General features: G+C 37.4%; 1 protein-coding gene across 1 annotated transcript; it reads left to right on the top strand.

The window, feature by feature from the left end:
* Nucleotides 1–4,341: 4,341 nt before the first annotated feature.
* Nucleotides 4,342–11,504, top strand: ELK4 (ETS transcription factor ELK4). The gene is made up of 5 exons (XM_070939785.1): nucleotides 4,342–4,429; nucleotides 4,936–5,151; nucleotides 6,775–7,659; nucleotides 9,236–9,352; nucleotides 11,303–11,504. The coding sequence occupies exons 2-5, from the start codon at nucleotides 4,945–4,947 to the stop codon at nucleotides 11,399–11,401; spliced, it is 1,308 nt and encodes a 435-aa protein (XP_070795886.1). The 5' UTR covers nucleotides 4,342–4,429; nucleotides 4,936–4,944; the 3' UTR covers nucleotides 11,402–11,504.
* The last annotated feature ends 5,852 nt before the right edge of the window (nucleotides 11,505–17,356 follow it).

Raw genomic sequence — 17,356 nt, 5'->3', positions numbered from 1 at the left:
TTATTAGTAGATTATATGACTTGTGTGACTTGTATAAAATTTGTGTAATATGTATCGGGTGGGTTTCAAAACCCGTTGCTACCGGTTCGCTCGTGGGTGCACATGGGTGGGTGGGTGAAGCCTCCCGCCACCGCCGCTACCGGTTCGCCCGATCTGGGGTGAACCGGTAGCAAGCCACCACTGATATTTATGTATATTTTCCACATAACAAGGACAACAAATAGATGGTCTTGAGTCAACCAAGATTTCAGGAGCCACTCATAAGAATAAAATCTCAGTGAGCATCCCTCAGTGGCAGTATGCTTGCACTTTCTTTACTTCACTGAGAAGAAATTGGGGTCAGAAGACATGTGATGGTGCTCATCCCATTTCCCACATAATTCACCTAATAATTCTGCAACTGGTACATTGGACTTTTATCATTGCACCATGAAACTCACTGGATGATTTTGTGACAGTTTTCGGAACCCAAGCTACCTCATAGCTAAACTCATAGAGTTTATTGTGAGAATAAAATGACAAGCTATTCCCATTCTACCTGGGAAACCTACAACATATACAGAAAACGCCAACTTGGTGGAAGCTAGATAAGAACTTAAGAGCTATTTGCTTTCTCTGGTTTTTCAGACTATTACTTTTTCTACTTAAGTCTTTGTTAAGTATTGTTAAGTATGCACCATTGATGTGTCTACTGTCACAAAAACATATTAGTTTTTTTTTGCAGGCTTATAGATTAAAAAAGATTAAAAAGAACAGAATGAAATAACAGTATATGCTTGCCAAGATCTGAGGTGTAGCTTTGCAGCTTGATTATTTGCTTGTGTAGGGAAGAATTTTTTTTTTTTACTTTTGTAGTAGATTAAGGTCTTTGAAGTTTGTTCTGCAGTTGCAAGACTAAATGGACAAAGCATTTTTAAAAAGGAAAGTGGCTTCCCTGTTATTTAACTTTCCGGAAGCAATAGCAAAAGATCCTTCAAGGGGTACAAACAATTCTTTCTTATATGTGCATCTCAGATAGTGACTTCTGGAATGCTTGAATTTTAAATTGTAAGTTTGAATTTGAATTGTAAGGGAAAATATACTAAAATATGCAGACATATACATCAAGCATTCTGCAGTTAGATTTGGATTTTTTCTCTCTGATCATACTAAGTCTGGGAAAGTTCTAGGTTTGGGAAATGTTCTTTGTGGGAAATAGTGACTCTTTTGCACATATTTGTTAAATGCAGTTATCACTCACATCTAGCTGGTACCCAAATAACAACCTTCAAAATATTCAATCAAAGGAACAAAATAAATCCTTCCTTTTATAATGAGTTATGTACACTATATATAAAAAGAGTATTAAAAATGTTGCCAAAATGGAAGCATCTTTCTTACCATGTTTCCCCAAAAATAAGACCCTGTCTTATATTTTTTTGAACCCTGAAATAAGTGCTTGGCCTTATTTTTGGGGAGGTCTTATTATTTTGGGGTGCGAGGAGCAAGATGGGGCTCTTCTAGCCATCTTACCTGATTTCCAGCTCTGTGTTTAAATATTTTCGGGAAGGGCTTATTTTTGGGGGAGTCTTATTTTTTAGCGCATGCGCTCAAAAGCCTGATTAGGCTTATTATCAGGGGATGTCTTATTTTCAGGGAAACAAGGTACAAATATGAAATATCAGATAGAAGATGCCAGTGTAAAAAACTCCTACTCCAGGAAGACTAATTAGAAAAGGACTTGTTTATTAACATAGTCTCTCTAAATATATTATGCCATATATTCCTGTATTTGGGTAAGAAAATCACAGACTGATTGAGGCCATACTGGATAAAAAATTGCACATGTGAAAAAGATCTACCTAGATGGCTTGATAGATCACAAAATGAACATGGACCAATATAAAGAGGCTCCAAAGTTGATAAGACATGATTTCCAGATGAAGTTTCATAGATACCTGGCTATTGTATTTTGTGCTAGCTATAGGTTTCAGGCATTTTTCAAGGAGACTCCATATAGAGCACATTGCAATAATCTTAAATTGTCCTCTAAAAGTGCATCATGGTTTCTGGGGCTTCCCTTGCCTATCATAGCTATCACATTGTCTGCTCCACAAACTGTACCAAGAGCAACATACAATAAGTGAAAGAACTTTTAGGCCTTTTTAAAGCCATACACAGTAGGACTTTTTGTTCCTGCCAAGCCATTCTGTCTTGGTGTTTGAAAAGCAATTGCTTTATTTCACTGCTTGATTCCTAATATTTCACCAAACTGTTGCTTAAGCTTTGCATAGTCCAGCATTTTCCTAAAGGAATGCAGGTAGTCCTTGACTTACAGGCCAGTCACTTAATGACCATTCAAAGTTACGAGGGAGTAACTTTGGCTACAAGTAGTCTTCCCTTCATGTACACTCATTCAGTGACCGTTCAGTGTTATGGTGTGGTCGTAACCATTACTGCAACCCTGTGATTAAATGATCATGATTCAGGCACTTGGCAGTTGACTCACAATTATATTATTGCAGCATTCTGCAGTCACGTGATGACATTTGTGATCTTCACTACCTACTTCCAACAAGCAAAATCAATGGAGAAGCTGGCAGGAGGTCACAAATTGTGATATCTGTGATCACTGGAATTCACATAATGACTGCAGTTGGGACTGGTGTTATAAGTTGGCATAGTCACATGATGGAAGGCGACTTGTACCTTACACTGGGATGCTTAGTGACAAAGTGCTCGGTCCCAATTACCATTGATAAGCAAGGACTACCTGCATTCCTGGATGCTGAAAGTAATGAGATTTGTCAGAGAAATCTGGTTTCATGGGAGCTTCATCACTGGAAGCTTTCAAGAAAAGACTGGACTGCCATCTGTCAGAAATGGTGTAGGATCTCCTGCTTGAGTGGGGGTTGGACTAGATGACCTACAAAGTCCCTTCCAATTCTGTTATTCTGTATCCATTTACAGAAAGAAAGAAAGAGGTTTTTTTTTCCTGTTTTCCTGTGACCTCTATTTCTGCCTGTTTTCTTAACTGGGCAGCCTGTGGGCATCAACTATCACAAATCTTCTCGGAAAGTATTTTGAGTTCCTTTACTTGAAAAGTTTACAGTGTTAAAAACAGACAAAATGATAGATTGTATCTCAAGGAAGGAGACAGTTGTCCCAGTGGGTACTTCAAATGAAAATGCTGAACCCTACTTAAGCATTATGCAGGTACTGTTTATCAGGTTCGCCTGATCCGCCAGTTGCGTCCCTATCTAGATCGGGATTCCCTACACACAGTCACTCATGCCCTTGTTACTTCTTGTCTGGACTACTGCAACGCTCTCTACATGGGGCTCCCCTTGAGGTGCACTCGGAGGCTCCAACTGGCGCAGAGTGCGGCCGCGCGGGTGGTGATGGGAGCGACATGGAGTTCCCATGTAACATCTCTCCTGCGCGAGCTGCACTGGCTCCCGGTGGTCTTCCGAGTGCGCTTCAAGGTTTTGGTTATCACCTTTAAAGCGCTCCATGGCTTAGGACCTGGTTATTTACGGGACCGCCTGCTACCACCAATAGCCTTCCACCGGCCAGTACACTCCCATAGAGAGGGGCTCCTCCGGGTGCCGTCGGCCAAACAATGTCGGCTGTCGGCCCCTAGGGGGAGAGCCTTCTCTGTGGGGGCACCTACGATTTGGAACGAGCTCCCCCCGGAGATACGTAGGATCCCGGATCTGTGCACCTTCCGCCGCGCGCTTAAGACTTTTCTATTTTATCAAGCTGGCCTGGCCTAAATCTTCCCCTTTTTAAATGTGGAAATTTTAAAATTTTAAATTTTAAATTCGTCTTATTTATAGGGGCATGGGTAAGGCGTTTTAAATTGGGGAGCCATTTTGGATTTAATTCTGTTTTAAACGTATTTTTAATGTTTATATTGTATGTTTTTTAATTTTGGCTGTTCACCGCCCCGAGTCCTTTGGGAGAGGGGGCGGTATAAAAATCTAATAAATAATAAATAATAATAATAAAATAATGTTTTCTGAATGGCCCACTTTGTAATATTCTAGAATTAGTAATGTAATATTTTTCTTGGTACTTGTAAAAACATTACTATGTAAATAACAGAACTATTAGCAGAATTATTATCTAAACAGTTAATTTCTTAGAGTATAAATTTTTAATATAATTGCAAACAAATTGTATTATTTATGCTATTTGGAAAGTAATTGGCTAAGACTTCTTCATATTTTTTTTCCTCCAGTAATTTTGTCACTTGTCCCTAGATCCTGATTCCTCTTTCACAACTTTGTCTGTAACCTGGAGGATTGAGTACCAAAGTGAAAATCCATTTATACCTGCTGCCTTCCAGATGTTTGGATTCACAGCTTTTGGAAATCCTTATCATTGGCCTTACTGGCTGGGGCTGCTGGGATCTGATGTTCATTAGACATGTGGATTTTTGTAGAAGGTATGTTTATGGTGCTCAAAAGAAGAAGGAAAAACAAGGCCATAATGTCAATATTTCCATCTATAAAAGACTCTTCCTATTTCACTGTTGAATATCACTGGGATCTTCCCTGTATTATTCAGCTGTAGAAATTTGGAGAAAAATGATGTAAAAATAAATTTGGAAAGCCAAGAGGAGGTTATTTGAACCATTTCATGTTTGGTATTTACCTGAAAAGAAGATGATTCTGAATGTAAGATTGTAAGGAAAGAAATGTTTCAGTCTCCATTGTCATAGTTTCTAGAAATCTAAAATAAACCTATCCCCCCCTTTTCATAATTACATTTCTCCCAATTGATCTGATTTAGCAAAGAAAGTTTAAGAAAAAGAAGCAGAAAACCAGATTGTATAGCAAATATGAGTCCCCTGAATGCGAGTTGACTTTGAGTTGACTGGAGATGCTTTTGTTCCCAAAGTATTGTGCATGATCTTGATGTCGATCTTATCTCCTCTCTTCTAAATTTCAGTTCATTGCTATGGACAGTGCTATCACCTTGTGGCAGTTCCTTTTGCAACTTCTTCAGGAATCTCGGAATAAGGACATTATTTGCTGGACCTCAAATGATGGAGAATTCAAACTTTTGCAAGCAGAAGAGGTAGCCCGCCTTTGGGGAATCCGTAAAAACAAGCCCAGCATGAACTATGACAAACTCAGTCGTGCACTCAGATATTATTACGTAAAGGTAACTTGGCCTTTTGTTTGCCTCCAATGTTTAACTTACGTTGTATTCCAGTGGCTCTAGAATTAGTGTTTTTTTCCTCTCTGATTTCGATGGCAGGAATGTTGGGAATACCATGAGAGTTTATTGAGCTAAACTGCTTGCCTGTCTGAGTAAATATTTGTTTCATGATTTAGCAACAATCACTGCTACTGTTCTACCCAACCACTTGTTCTTGTTTTGAAATAGGTTTGTGCAACTCAGAGCTCTATTATTTGACATTTTGATTTACTCATTTTCATCCTCAGATTTTTAAAATATGTTAAATGCTATTTTATTAATAAATAAAAGTAAGTAATATTTTATGCAGAATTTCTATGGAATATGTGAATGCATAGAGTATGATTTCCTCCCCCCCCCCCCCTTAATGTTTTCTGGAAAATTCTCAGTATATTTTGAAAAGCTTTAGCTGATGTTCTTATTAGAATTTAATTTGGAATAACGTTGACTATTAAATGCTGCTTGTAATTTTATGATACATGGATTGTAGCACTCGGCACATTGCTATAGAACAACGTGAAAGCCTTTGAATACTGTCTGGAGACTTTGAAATGGCTGTAGTTCATACTGTTCTGCTGAGTATTTCAGATGTTCATTTCCCTTCAGCTACATCAAAATGTTATATACAGTCAGCTTTTAATACTTAACCTTGATGCTAAAATGCACCATTGATATTGATACAAGTATTATATAATTGGCTTATATTATACCGTCTTCTTAATCAAAAGAATAAAATATGCAGTTGACTGAAACCATGTTCATTATGAGCAACCTTTTTTTAAAGCTCTACTATGTTTTTAAACTCATTTTTTATTATTGATGGATTTGTTGGTATGTGGTTGGCAGTGGTGAAATGTAAAATTTGTTATTACCGGTTCTGTGGGCATGGCTTGGTGGGGGGTGTAATGTGACTGGGTGGGCGTTGCCAACTTTTTTTTTTAACTTTTAAAACCATTTTTTCTACAACCTCTTCAGTTGTATTTTAAGCATTTTAAAAATGCTTTTAAAAGCCTCTGATGATCCCAGCTGAGCCGCGCGATCATCAGAGGCGTTTTTTTTTTTACTTTTAAAAGCATTTTTTCGGCTGAAGAGGTAGAAAAAATGTTTTTAAAAATAATAATAAAAAGCCTCTGATGATTGCGCGCTCAACTGGGTATGGGGGGGGGGGAGGGATTTTTGCTACCAGTTCTCCGAACCACCCACCGCCATCGCTACCAGATTGGGCGATCCGGTCTGAACCGGGAGCATTTCACCCATGGTGGTTGGCCTCACAGTGAAACGGGAAAGTATATTCTTATTTTCCCCAGTGCTATATGCTTCTAGACAAATGGATGTTGGATATGTGTCCTGATTAGTACATGGCTGTGTATCCCCAAATCTCTTTCAAAACAAAAATGAAGAAAGATAAAAGTTTGAATCTAGAACTATGTAGTCTTTAGCCTATAGAGATAAAAGGGACTGAATAGGCCCCACAATTTTCTCATCTTTAGTTAATCATAATGCCTCCTTGACTAGCTGAACTATATCTGGGACAAGTATTCAAAGAGGGGGTGCCTAATCTCTGTTTTATTTTTGATGTTTTCACAGAACATCATCAAAAAAGTTAATGGTCAAAAGTTTGTTTACAAGTTTGTATCTTACCCAGAGATTTTGAATATGGATCCACTGGTTGTTGGCAAGATTGAGGGTGAAGCTGAGGCACAGGCTGGCTTTGTTGATACTAGCAACACTACAAAGGACATTGAAACTTATGGGAAAGAAAAGCATCAGGCCAGTGTGAAATCCTCCAGTCGCAATGACTATATCCACTCAGGCCTGTATTCTTCATTTACTTTGAACTCTCTTAATTCCTCCTCTTGTACAAAACTGTTTAAGATGGAGAATTCAGCTGAGAAGCTGACAGAAAAAAGAACTCAGGATTCAACACCTTCAGTCATAAAATTTGTAACCATGTCCTCCAAAAGGCCTTCTGTGTCTCCCCTTGCCTCAGCTACTCAACTGACCTCTACTATCTCAGCTGCCTCTATCGTACCTTCAGGTTCAAATGAAAATCTCCAGGCCATGGAATCTCTAGCAAAATCTAAATGTGCAGCCACTGAAAGTTCAGCATCTTTGCCAGGCTTGACTTCTAATTTTAATTCTACATCTCCTGCAACCTCCACATCTCCTAGTCTCAAAGTTCCAGCCAAATCTCCTTTGCCACCTTTAAGTTCTAATTCTGATCTGGTTATAGACACAGAAACTGAGTCTGTAGTTTGCCAGCAGTTAGAGCACTTTCAGAATCAAGTCTTGGAGGTTAAAGAGATGAGTTCCTCCATTTTTGAAAAGAATCTTCGTCATAGCAGAACTAGAAAGCCCAAAGGACTGGAGATTACTCCCACTCTGGTTATTACTGGCAGTGACCCCAGTCCACTGGGAATACTGAGTCCTTCTCTACCAACTGCTTCTCTTACACCAGCACTTTTTTCACAGGTAATCCTGTCTTTTATTTGGGATCTAAATTCTGTATGTGAATTTGCAACAGAATAGAAATTTGCCTGCTAATTCTTGCTTTTGGTTTAAGTTTGGGAATAAAACTAGGAATTTAAGAGGCTGGATGGCTATCTACCTAAGGTAGTCATTGACCAGAAAACTGACCTAATCTGTTCAGTATATATTTTAGTCTGTGCTTGAGGCAGAATACTTAATGTTGGGTGTTTTTTTAAAAATATTACTTTTCCTTAAGAGTTCTAAGCTTCCTAGATATTTTGTATCCTAGTTAGGACAAAAGGGACAGTTGGGTGTATTGGTTAAGGCATCCGGCTAGAAACTGGGAGACAGAGTTCCAGTCGTGCCTTGGACACGAAGTGACCTTGGGCCAGTAACTTGTTCTCAGTGCTAGGAAGGAAGCAGTGGCAAACCATTTCTGAAAATCCTTGTCAAGAAAACTTCAGGGACTTGACCAGGCAGTCTCTGAAAATTGGACACGATTGAATGGAAGATTTAAAAAAAGGACAACAGTTAACATTTCACTATTTAATCATGGTTATGTAATTTGGAATTGCTATTTTCTCTCCCTTTTAAGAAGTCATTTCTTCAACTGATTAAAACCATATTTAATTATTATGGCTACAGCAACGTTATGTGCAGCATAATTTTTACTTAACATAGCAGTTTAAAAATCTATTTCTAGGTAATTTTATATTCTAAATTAAGCAAGGACCCTGATGTACTTTCAGCTATACTTAATTTTGCTTTGCATATAAAAATAGAGTGTAATGAGTAAGCAAATGAGTTGAATGTAATGAAGAATAGAGAGATGTTGGCGAATAGGCAATCCAATAGAATGATTTAACTATGATTAAATAATTTGGATTAAATCCCAAGATGGCAACCTTGGATAATTTTGTAAAATATAATCAACCCAGTTTTTAGGGGTCAGCACCCCAAGCTGTAAAGTTCCAGAAAACAGTTGATCAAAATGAAAACAAAAGTAAAATCAGAGTAACAACCTCAAGCTAATGCTTTAGATTCGAGGAATTCAGTAAACATATCAGAATATGACCACTTTGTGTTATAAGAAATTAAAAAATAATAATAATGTGAATTCTGTCTATCTCTATTTTATGACCATCTGAATAGGACAGTTCATTAAAAATTGTTTACATAGGTCACTTCCTTTATTTTTGAGCCATTAATTGTTGCTTGGACAGCAAATAAAATAATTTAAAACTGTTAGATTTCCCCTCCATCTTATCATACCTGTTAGGATCTGACATTGAAATGGAAAAAATCTCTGTTCATCTTCTCTTGCTGTATCTGGAAAAGGAAGATAGCTAACCAAAGTCTTCCTGTTTTTGTGGTGTGCCATCATTCTTAGTTCCTAGACTAGACAGAACCAGTTTGATTTTCTACCCTTTATTAACTGTCATATTGGTGTCTGATCCCAGACTAGTGATGTTAAAACAGATGTCTTGCTTTAGTGGTATTAGATGCTTGTTAGTCATATTGAGCTTAATGAGCAATTCCAAATGATTATTTTTATGCTATTGTTCTGTATGTCCCACAGACACCTATTTTACTGACACCAAGCCCCTTGCTCTCCAGTATCCATTTTTGGAGTACTCTCAGTCCAGTTGCTCCTCTCAGCCCAGCAAGATTACAAGGTGCTAATACCCTCTTCCAGGTAAGTTTCAGATCATGACAGCAAACAAAGTCTGTGTGGCAGATATTTCCTAAATAGTCACATAAGAGTGAGCCCTTTTCTTCAGGACAAGCTTGTGCAACTTTATTTAAGCCAAGGGCTAGACTTGGCTTTTATGGAGCAATTTGGGAGGAGTCTGGTGGCTGATCAAGAAGGTGACAAAGGAGTGAGCAAGAGTAGGACAATTACTTTTGATTTAACTACAACTAATCTTATTACTTATCACATTTTATTCATTCCTTCTATTATATTAAGAACTGCAGTTGACAGCTATATTCAAAGATGATCTTAGGAAATTTGACAGCTTTTACACCCTTAATTTAGCTCCATGTAAATCACACATATTTCCTAACTGTTTGCAGCTGCTAAGCTTAGCAGTTTAACAAAATAATTCAGTCTTCCCCAACCTGGTGTCCTTCAGATAAATTCGGGCTCCCAACTTCTATATTCCCAGGGCACGTTTGTTGTTTTACGCATGTTTGTGTAAATTAAAAGTTGAAGAAAGCCAAAATAATACATTCTATGAAGGAATTAGTCTACAATCTGAGTGAGAGTACAGTTAAAACAAAAGTTTGAGGATGCCTTGAATTGAGCCCACTCTTCTGATCAATGTGTCTATGGCAGCAAAACAAAAATGAATAGATGTTGCTTTTCAATAGGTTTTTTTTTAGTTAGTCTTGATAACACCTCTGAAATTTTCAGCTGATGCCCCATTCAAGTACTAATTTAATTTACATTTTAGAACCCTATGTTAGCCTCTTCAGAATTGTTAAAAGCTTGTTAAATTTGAAGAACAAAAAAGAAGAGGCAGAGCAAGTATCCCAGCCAAAGCTTCACCCTCCAAATGTAGATGGTGACCCTGACACTGCATTGAGGGCTTTCTAATCTGTAGGGCTTTCTAATCTTTACACATTTAAGGATCAGTGTTATCTTTAATTTTTCAGTGTTATAAGAAGGTTGGCCTCTTACTGTGGAAAATAATATCAGAATAGAGATAGGTGTCATTGTTGAGCTTATTTGTGCTTTTCTTCCTCTTATTAAGATTTAAAATAAATGTGCTTATCTATATCAGGGGCTCCATGTTGATCAGGGATAAGCATACTGCTTTGGGACAGGGACTCATTTGAAATTTTAAAAGATGTAGTAAGTATACTCAAGAAAATGGCTGCCATAGGAACTTCCCTGTTCATGAAATAGCTACAAGGACAGCGTGAACAAAAAGTAAAATGACCTTCTAAGTTGATCATTCCTGTGAGGGGTTTGTAAAGCTCAAACACCTTCTAGCCGATAAATAAGATCGTGTGATGCTTTACTATGCAATAAAATTATACAGTACTGCATCTTGGTCACGCCCAACCTGGTAATTGGTGCTATGAAGCTATCTGGTAACATTATCCTAGAATCAGAATATCCTAGAATCATTCCTGGAACAGGAATGCTTTCTGGGGGGTCTGGGAATTGACATCCACAAAACTTAAAATTGTTGAAGTTGAGAAACACCGTTTTAGGCAAATGAGTCTCCTGATTATGGAATTAGAAGAGGAAAGTTAAAAATGGCTGTGCCTTTTTTGCTTGATTTGAAAGACTTAAGGGAAATCAATATTTCTGCAAAAATAACCAAAATGCAGGGGGGGGGGGGGTGGAATCAATAACTATAAAGGTCCTTGCATTTTAAGGTATTACTGTATCATGCTAGAAGAAATGACTTGGGTGCTTATCTTTTGAAGCCATCTTGATGAATTTCATATGAATAAATGGCTGGGTAGGCTTCCCTCTTGAAAAATGAATATGAAATTGTTACTTTGTCTTAAGCTGAAGAAACTGAAGCCTGTGGGTGTTTTGCTGATGACAAAAGCAAACCAGTGGAAAACTGAAAATACAGATATTACCTTATAGACAACTGTAGCATTAATATCTGTTTCTGTTTTATAGTTTCCATCAGTGCTGAATACTCACGGACCATTTACTCTGTCAGGAATGGACGGCCCTTCCACTCCTGGCCCTTTCTCCCCAGATTTGCAGAAGACTTAACATATGGCCTTTTGAAAATGGACAGCTTGGACTAAAAAGAGGAAGAGGTTTTATTAAAAATGCTGCAATCCAGGTTTTAAGAGACAGTTTTTAATTCCATAGAGACAATTTAAAGTGACTTGGTTTTTGCTATTCCCAGTTCAGATGCCTTTGCAAAATTCTCTTTAAGACATAAGAGAATTCATAAGGAAGTGCCTTGATTGTGGAGATTCTTCTCTAGAGTTTCTCTCTCCTCCTGTTCCTTACTGCTTCTTTTGAATGAAGAAGGCTTCTTTTAACAAAGAACACACTTTTGTATTATAATGAGGTATTGGACAGAACAGCCAACTGATATCAGATGGTTTTTGACTGTTATCCATCCATTCCTTTGCTTTTTGTTTTTTATGTCAAAATATTATTTCATGGAAGCTGGCATTCCAAGAAATACTTGGAAAGTGAATAAAAAGACTTATTTTTTTACAGTGAATTCCAATGACCTTAAAAAGTTTTAGCATTGCAACTTACAGTAGTGTAGAGTTGAGCAAAATTTTAAGAATGGTTGTTATGGATAAGAAAAATCTTTTTTCTTTGGCAAAAATGTCAGTTCATCCTCACATAATAGAATGGTATTTTGTATGCTTGAATGGCATAGTTATGCATAGATCATGGATTGAATTGCTTTGATCTTCCAAAAATATTTAAAGGTGTTAATATTTGACAAGCCAAGTCAAGAAAAATAAAAGCAAATCCCTTGTTGTTTAATAAACAATTTAATAGGTTGAGCTAATTAAAGAAACTTGCAGTGGATTTATGATGGCACTGGATTAATAAGCATTTATTTGACATGCAGTGAGTTATTGTTGTCTTGCTTCTTGTTAATGTACATAAGTGTGACATTTGAGAAGTGAACATTTATTGTTTGTTCTTTTTCCCTCAAAGAGAGAAAGAGACACACCTTCTCTTGGCCTACTGCATATCTAGGTGTTCTTTTAAATATAAATGGATTGACGTTTTGAATGTTCAAGCCTTTAAAATTAAAAATGTGCCATTATTAGAAAGTACTCTGACTAATTAAATGTTTGAAACTGGAGGGAGAAAGCATAAAGTGGCACATGCTGTTTGAAATCTAAAAGGAGTAAAATGTGGTTGTAGCCTGAACTTAATCTTGTGGGAAAATATTCATTGCATAACAGCTTCAGCATGATGGTAGTTGAGACTTCTTTGCAAACATATGGTAACATAATGCTGACTTGCTAAAGTGGGAGACTTATTTGGGGGACTAGAAATTGAAAGTAAAATGGATAGATCTAACACCACTAATAGTAGGTATCCCTCAGTTGAATTGAAAGAAGATTCACCCTTTCTACATACTGTAATATTTACATTCAGGCCCTGCTATATTTCAGAAAACACTTTAAATCTTGTTGCTTCAATAGCTTATTAGAAAGTTGAAATAGATATCAGTAAAGTATTATAATTCTTTTTTCTGTGTCAAAGTAGGCTTGGTTTAAAAGGGCAATCAACCTGTGGGTTTTTATTCATATACTTATTCTTAACAGGCGTCATACGTTGGTTAGTATGCAATAGTGCCTCAAGGTAACATATCAGATTAAAGTAGGATACATTTGTCTGCATTAAACTGTAGTTGGCGCCCTTGATCAGGCAGGGATTCAAAAGGCCCAATCCTATCTCTCATTGTACCTAATTGAATATATGTGGATCTATTTCAGTATAGACATGAAAAACATTGATGGCAGGTAACAAGAGAGGGCCAGTTTGGTTTAGTGGTTAGAAATCTAGAAAGCAGGACGTGTCACCTTATCCATGAAAGCCAATTGGGTGATCTTGGGTCAGTCTTTCTCTCTCTCTCAGGCCAACTTACTTTGAGGTTTGTTGCTGTGGGGAAAATAGGAGGAGGAAGATATGTTGGATATCTTCTTCATAAAAATTATAAAGGTGGGATTTGTTGTTGTTCAATTGCTAAGTTGTGTCTGACTCCTTGTGATCCCATGGACCACAGCAGCCAGGCCCCCTGTCCTCCACTATCTCCTGGAGTCCTCCTAAACCCAACTCATTGTGTTAATGACACTATCTAACCAACTCATCCTCTGCTGATCCCTTCTCCCTTTGCCTTCAATCTTTCCCAACATCAGGGGCTTTTCTAATGAGTCCTTGCTTCTCATTTGATGGCCAAAATATTTGAGCTTCGGCTTCAAAATGCGGGATTCATTTTATAAATAGAAAAGTAGATGTCTTGCAGGCAATATCCAGGTCAGAGCAGCACTTTTTAAGGGCAGCCAATCTAGACTGGCTGCTGACGGCATATGTATTAAATACAAGAGGTTTTAAAAATGAAATTTTGCTTTAACTTTATGATGGAGAGTAATGTGGTTAAAATATTTGCTTGTCATCTCCTTTGCCAGTCAGACAACAGAAAGGACTGGCAGATTCCAATTAAGTGTTAAAAAAATAATATCTGATGGACTGAGCCATTTGCATGGATGCTTCAACTCCTAGAGTTTCTCAGCCAGCACTGGTTGGGAAATTCTTGGAGTTGAAAGTCCACACATTTGAAAGTTGCCAAGGTTGAGAAACACTGGCTTGAATGGCTTCTGCCTTCTTTGGGAGTCTCCCTTTTCCAGTATTGTGCTTTCCTATATGGTACAAGTAGCAACAGGAATAATACATGTATTTAGATTTGCAAGTGAACCAAAACTTAGATCATCCTGATCTAAATTGTTTATCCTAGTTTCACAAGCTAGTCCCAATATTCTCAGAAAAAAATGTTCTGCTATAAACCACTGGCCCTCTTATGCTAAGATCCAGGTATAGCGTTTCCATTTTTAGTGACTTAACAAAATTGTCCTTTTACTTTACGGGAGATTTATGTGTAGAGAAATTTTCAATTTCTCTCTTCTTGCTTCATCATCAATAAATCATTTTCTCTTATTTTCTATTTAAGAATGAGCTTTGGGAGCCACAACTGGAGGTGGCTACTCTGTTTGGTATGGAAGATAACAGTCTTTAACCATTACATAGCGACATTACCTAGAGAAGTTTCCCTCTGTATTAAAAAACAAACAAACACCACATTCCCTGTTGCAAATGTTTTTGTGATTTATTTAGAGAGATATTTTATACTGGTCTGCCTCCTGGCTGGTTGACCTGCTATTTTTTTCTTTTTTATTTCATATTCTTACATTTTGAATTGAATTTTTGTCCCATTGCAACTGTTCACCTAGGTCAGGGGTCTGCAACCTTAAACACTCAAAGAGCCATTTGGACCCATTTCCCACAGAAAAGAAAACACCGGGAGCCACAAAACTGGGTGGGCGTGGCCAACTCAATGTCACTCACTTCCACCATTCACATGACCCTCCCTAGCCACGCCTACCCAGCCAGTCATTAAGGCAGAGAACCAGTTGTTAAAAAACATTGGGAACCACAAAACCCTTTTGACATATCTCTCTCTCCCCTCCCTCCCCCTTTCCCTCTCTCTCTGTATCTATGTCTCTCTCTCTCTTCCCCTCTCTCTGTATCTCTCTGTCTCTGCCCCGGCCGCTTCTCCATCCCACGCCGTCGCCCTTACCTTCTCAGGCCAGGCGAGGAGTGACTGGGAGGGGAGGGTGAGGGGCGGGGCCAGCCAGTGGTAGGATCACTGACAGGGAGCCACAGCAGAGGGCCCAAAGAACCGCATGTGGCTCTGGAGCCGCAGGTTGCTGACCCCTGGCCAAGGTACTTCATTGTTATTTTCTAAACACCCATTTAGTAAATGTGAAAACTCCACTTTGACCATCGAGGATGGAGGAAATGCAGGTTAATAGGAGGACAGTAAAGGGTTAACCTCCATTTTACACCCCAGATAATATAGAATATTTTAATTTCCAGAATCCAGATCTAGATTTTATTTTGCTTTTCATGTATGCTTTCTTTAATTGTGTTAGATGATAAACATTTTCATGCTTTCAGCTGCTAGATCATGTTAACATACACATTAGTCAGATGGTATCTTATTTTGATATGATTACTGATTAAGAAATATCTGGTACTTTATTGACCTTTCTTAATGCTGTATTTTTCTTATCTAATAATTAGAGAAAACAACAATTTCTACATTTTTTTTTTAATTTGATTTATATGCCGCCCTTCTCCGGAGACTCAGGGCGGCTTACAATGTGCTCAGCAATAGCTTTCATCCTTTTGTATATTTATACAAAGTCAGCTTATTGCCCCCACAATTGGGTCCTCAATTTACCTACTTTAGAAAGGATGGAAGGCGAGATTGAGCCTTGGCGAGATTCAAACCTGCAGTAATTGCAGGCAGCTGGTCTTAATAACCAGTTTAATAACAGGGTGCCTTAGACCACTGTACTACCAAGGCTCTACATTTATCTCTACAATATTATTTTATATGTTAGCACAAATTGATATTCATTGGTTTTTACCTAATCAGTTAGTGTTAGGACAAATGTTGAGTCTCCTAAGTAATTCATTATATATAATTTTTGCTACTCTTTTATTGCATTTTTATATGTAATCACATATAAACAATTATTCATTCAAGAGATCTCAATAGCCTGTCAATATTATACTGGTTAGAGCTCCGTGTTTTTTAAGGAATATTAAATTAGATATTACTTTTCAAGTATTAAAGTAAGCAGTGAAAATTTTACCTTTCACAAACTACATTTGTGAGATCTCCCTTCCCCACCTCGAAACTGGTATGAAAACAGATTGTAAGAGGTCATAAAAGTACATATTAATGTGAGGAAATGCCAAAGAACTTTAATTCTCCTTTGCTATCATGCTAATGTTTTGTGAATGTAAATCAGTGACATTTTAATTTAATAACCAAATACTTTCTTAAGCTTGTTAATATTTCCAAAATTTTGTTTAGAAAGAAGCATTAGAATAATACTCATGGTACTGGAAAAAAGTGAGGTATTGGTCTTAAGGGCTAGAGTACTTTTTCAAAATAAAAACTGAAATTAACTATCAGTAATTATCAGTGAGTGAGCCAAGCTGGTGTATTGTTTACTTAAAGTCCCACTGATTTTAATAAATATAAATATGTTACAGAACATAGACATATAGAAGAGGTTAAAAGTGATAAAGCTGTTTTTATGGCTCTAGATCAGATGTGTCCAGTCTGCGGGCTGTATGTGGCCCCTAGCAGCTGTATGTGCCCCCTGTACAGACCCACAAGATAATAATAAATATTTAAAAAATAAAGGATCTTTGTTATTTATATACATTAACTATATATTTTAGATGCAGCCCAAGACAATTCCTCTTCACTCAGTGCAGCCTAGGCAACTATGGTTGGAAAACTGCTCTAGATCATGAGTGTGAAACTCATGTCATGTTGCTGTCATGTGACCTATCATGACGTTTTTTCCCTTTGCGGAGCTGGGGTGGGCGTGGCCTGTCCGTGACGCATCCAGCCCGTGGGCCACTAGTTTGACACCCCTGCTCTAGACTCACTAATTAGGATTTGCACTAATGCTAAGAGTATCTTGACTTTTTCTTTGAATAGCTGTTTGCTTTTTATTTCCAGAGAAAAATGCTTCTGAAAGTAGTTCACAATGCTATTGTTAAGGTTTGATTGATCTTGACAAAATATGAATATAATGTCAGACTGTGGAACTACCGCAATAATATGGTAGTTGCTGAGCATTGTTCAAAAGAGTTTTCTCTTAAGGTCACTCTTACAATGTTATGCAATGTTATTAATCACAGTGATGAAGCTAATTCTATTGCTTGGAGAAATTGATACCTAAGGCAATATTTTGTAGAGTTAAACAATTGGAATGGTATTCAGATTGTTTTATTAAACATGATTGAAAGGTACTGCACTTTATGGCTGCAGTTTTTAAAATAGTTGCACATTCAGGATTTCTAATACTATAGATCATTGTGTCGTATTTCTCTATTCGTTAAAACATAATTTTGAAGCTACTAAAATATAATTTTCTC

The sequence above is a fragment of the Pituophis catenifer genome, unplaced genomic scaffold (genome assembly GCF_029215685.1).
Source record: "Pituophis catenifer annectens isolate HBS135680 unplaced genomic scaffold, rPitCat1.0.hap2 SCAF_3, whole genome shotgun sequence".
Lineage (NCBI taxonomy): Eukaryota > Metazoa > Chordata > Lepidosauria > Squamata > Colubridae > Pituophis > Pituophis catenifer.
This window is presented reverse-complemented; position numbering and strand designations above follow the sequence as displayed.

Bases quoted from the DNA above. Each gene is read 5' to 3' on its own strand.
- ELK4 (XM_070939785.1), top strand. From the start codon at position 4,945: ATGGACAGTGCTATCACCTTGTGGCAGTTCCTTTTGCAACTTCTTCAG. The intron at 7,660-9,235 runs GTAATCCTGTCT...TATGTCCCACAG, and splicing joins CACCAGCACTTTTTTCACAG to ACACCTATTTTACTGACACC. The intron at 9,353-11,302 runs GTAAGTTTCAGA...TCTGTTTTATAG, and splicing joins GTGCTAATACCCTCTTCCAG to TTTCCATCAGTGCTGAATAC.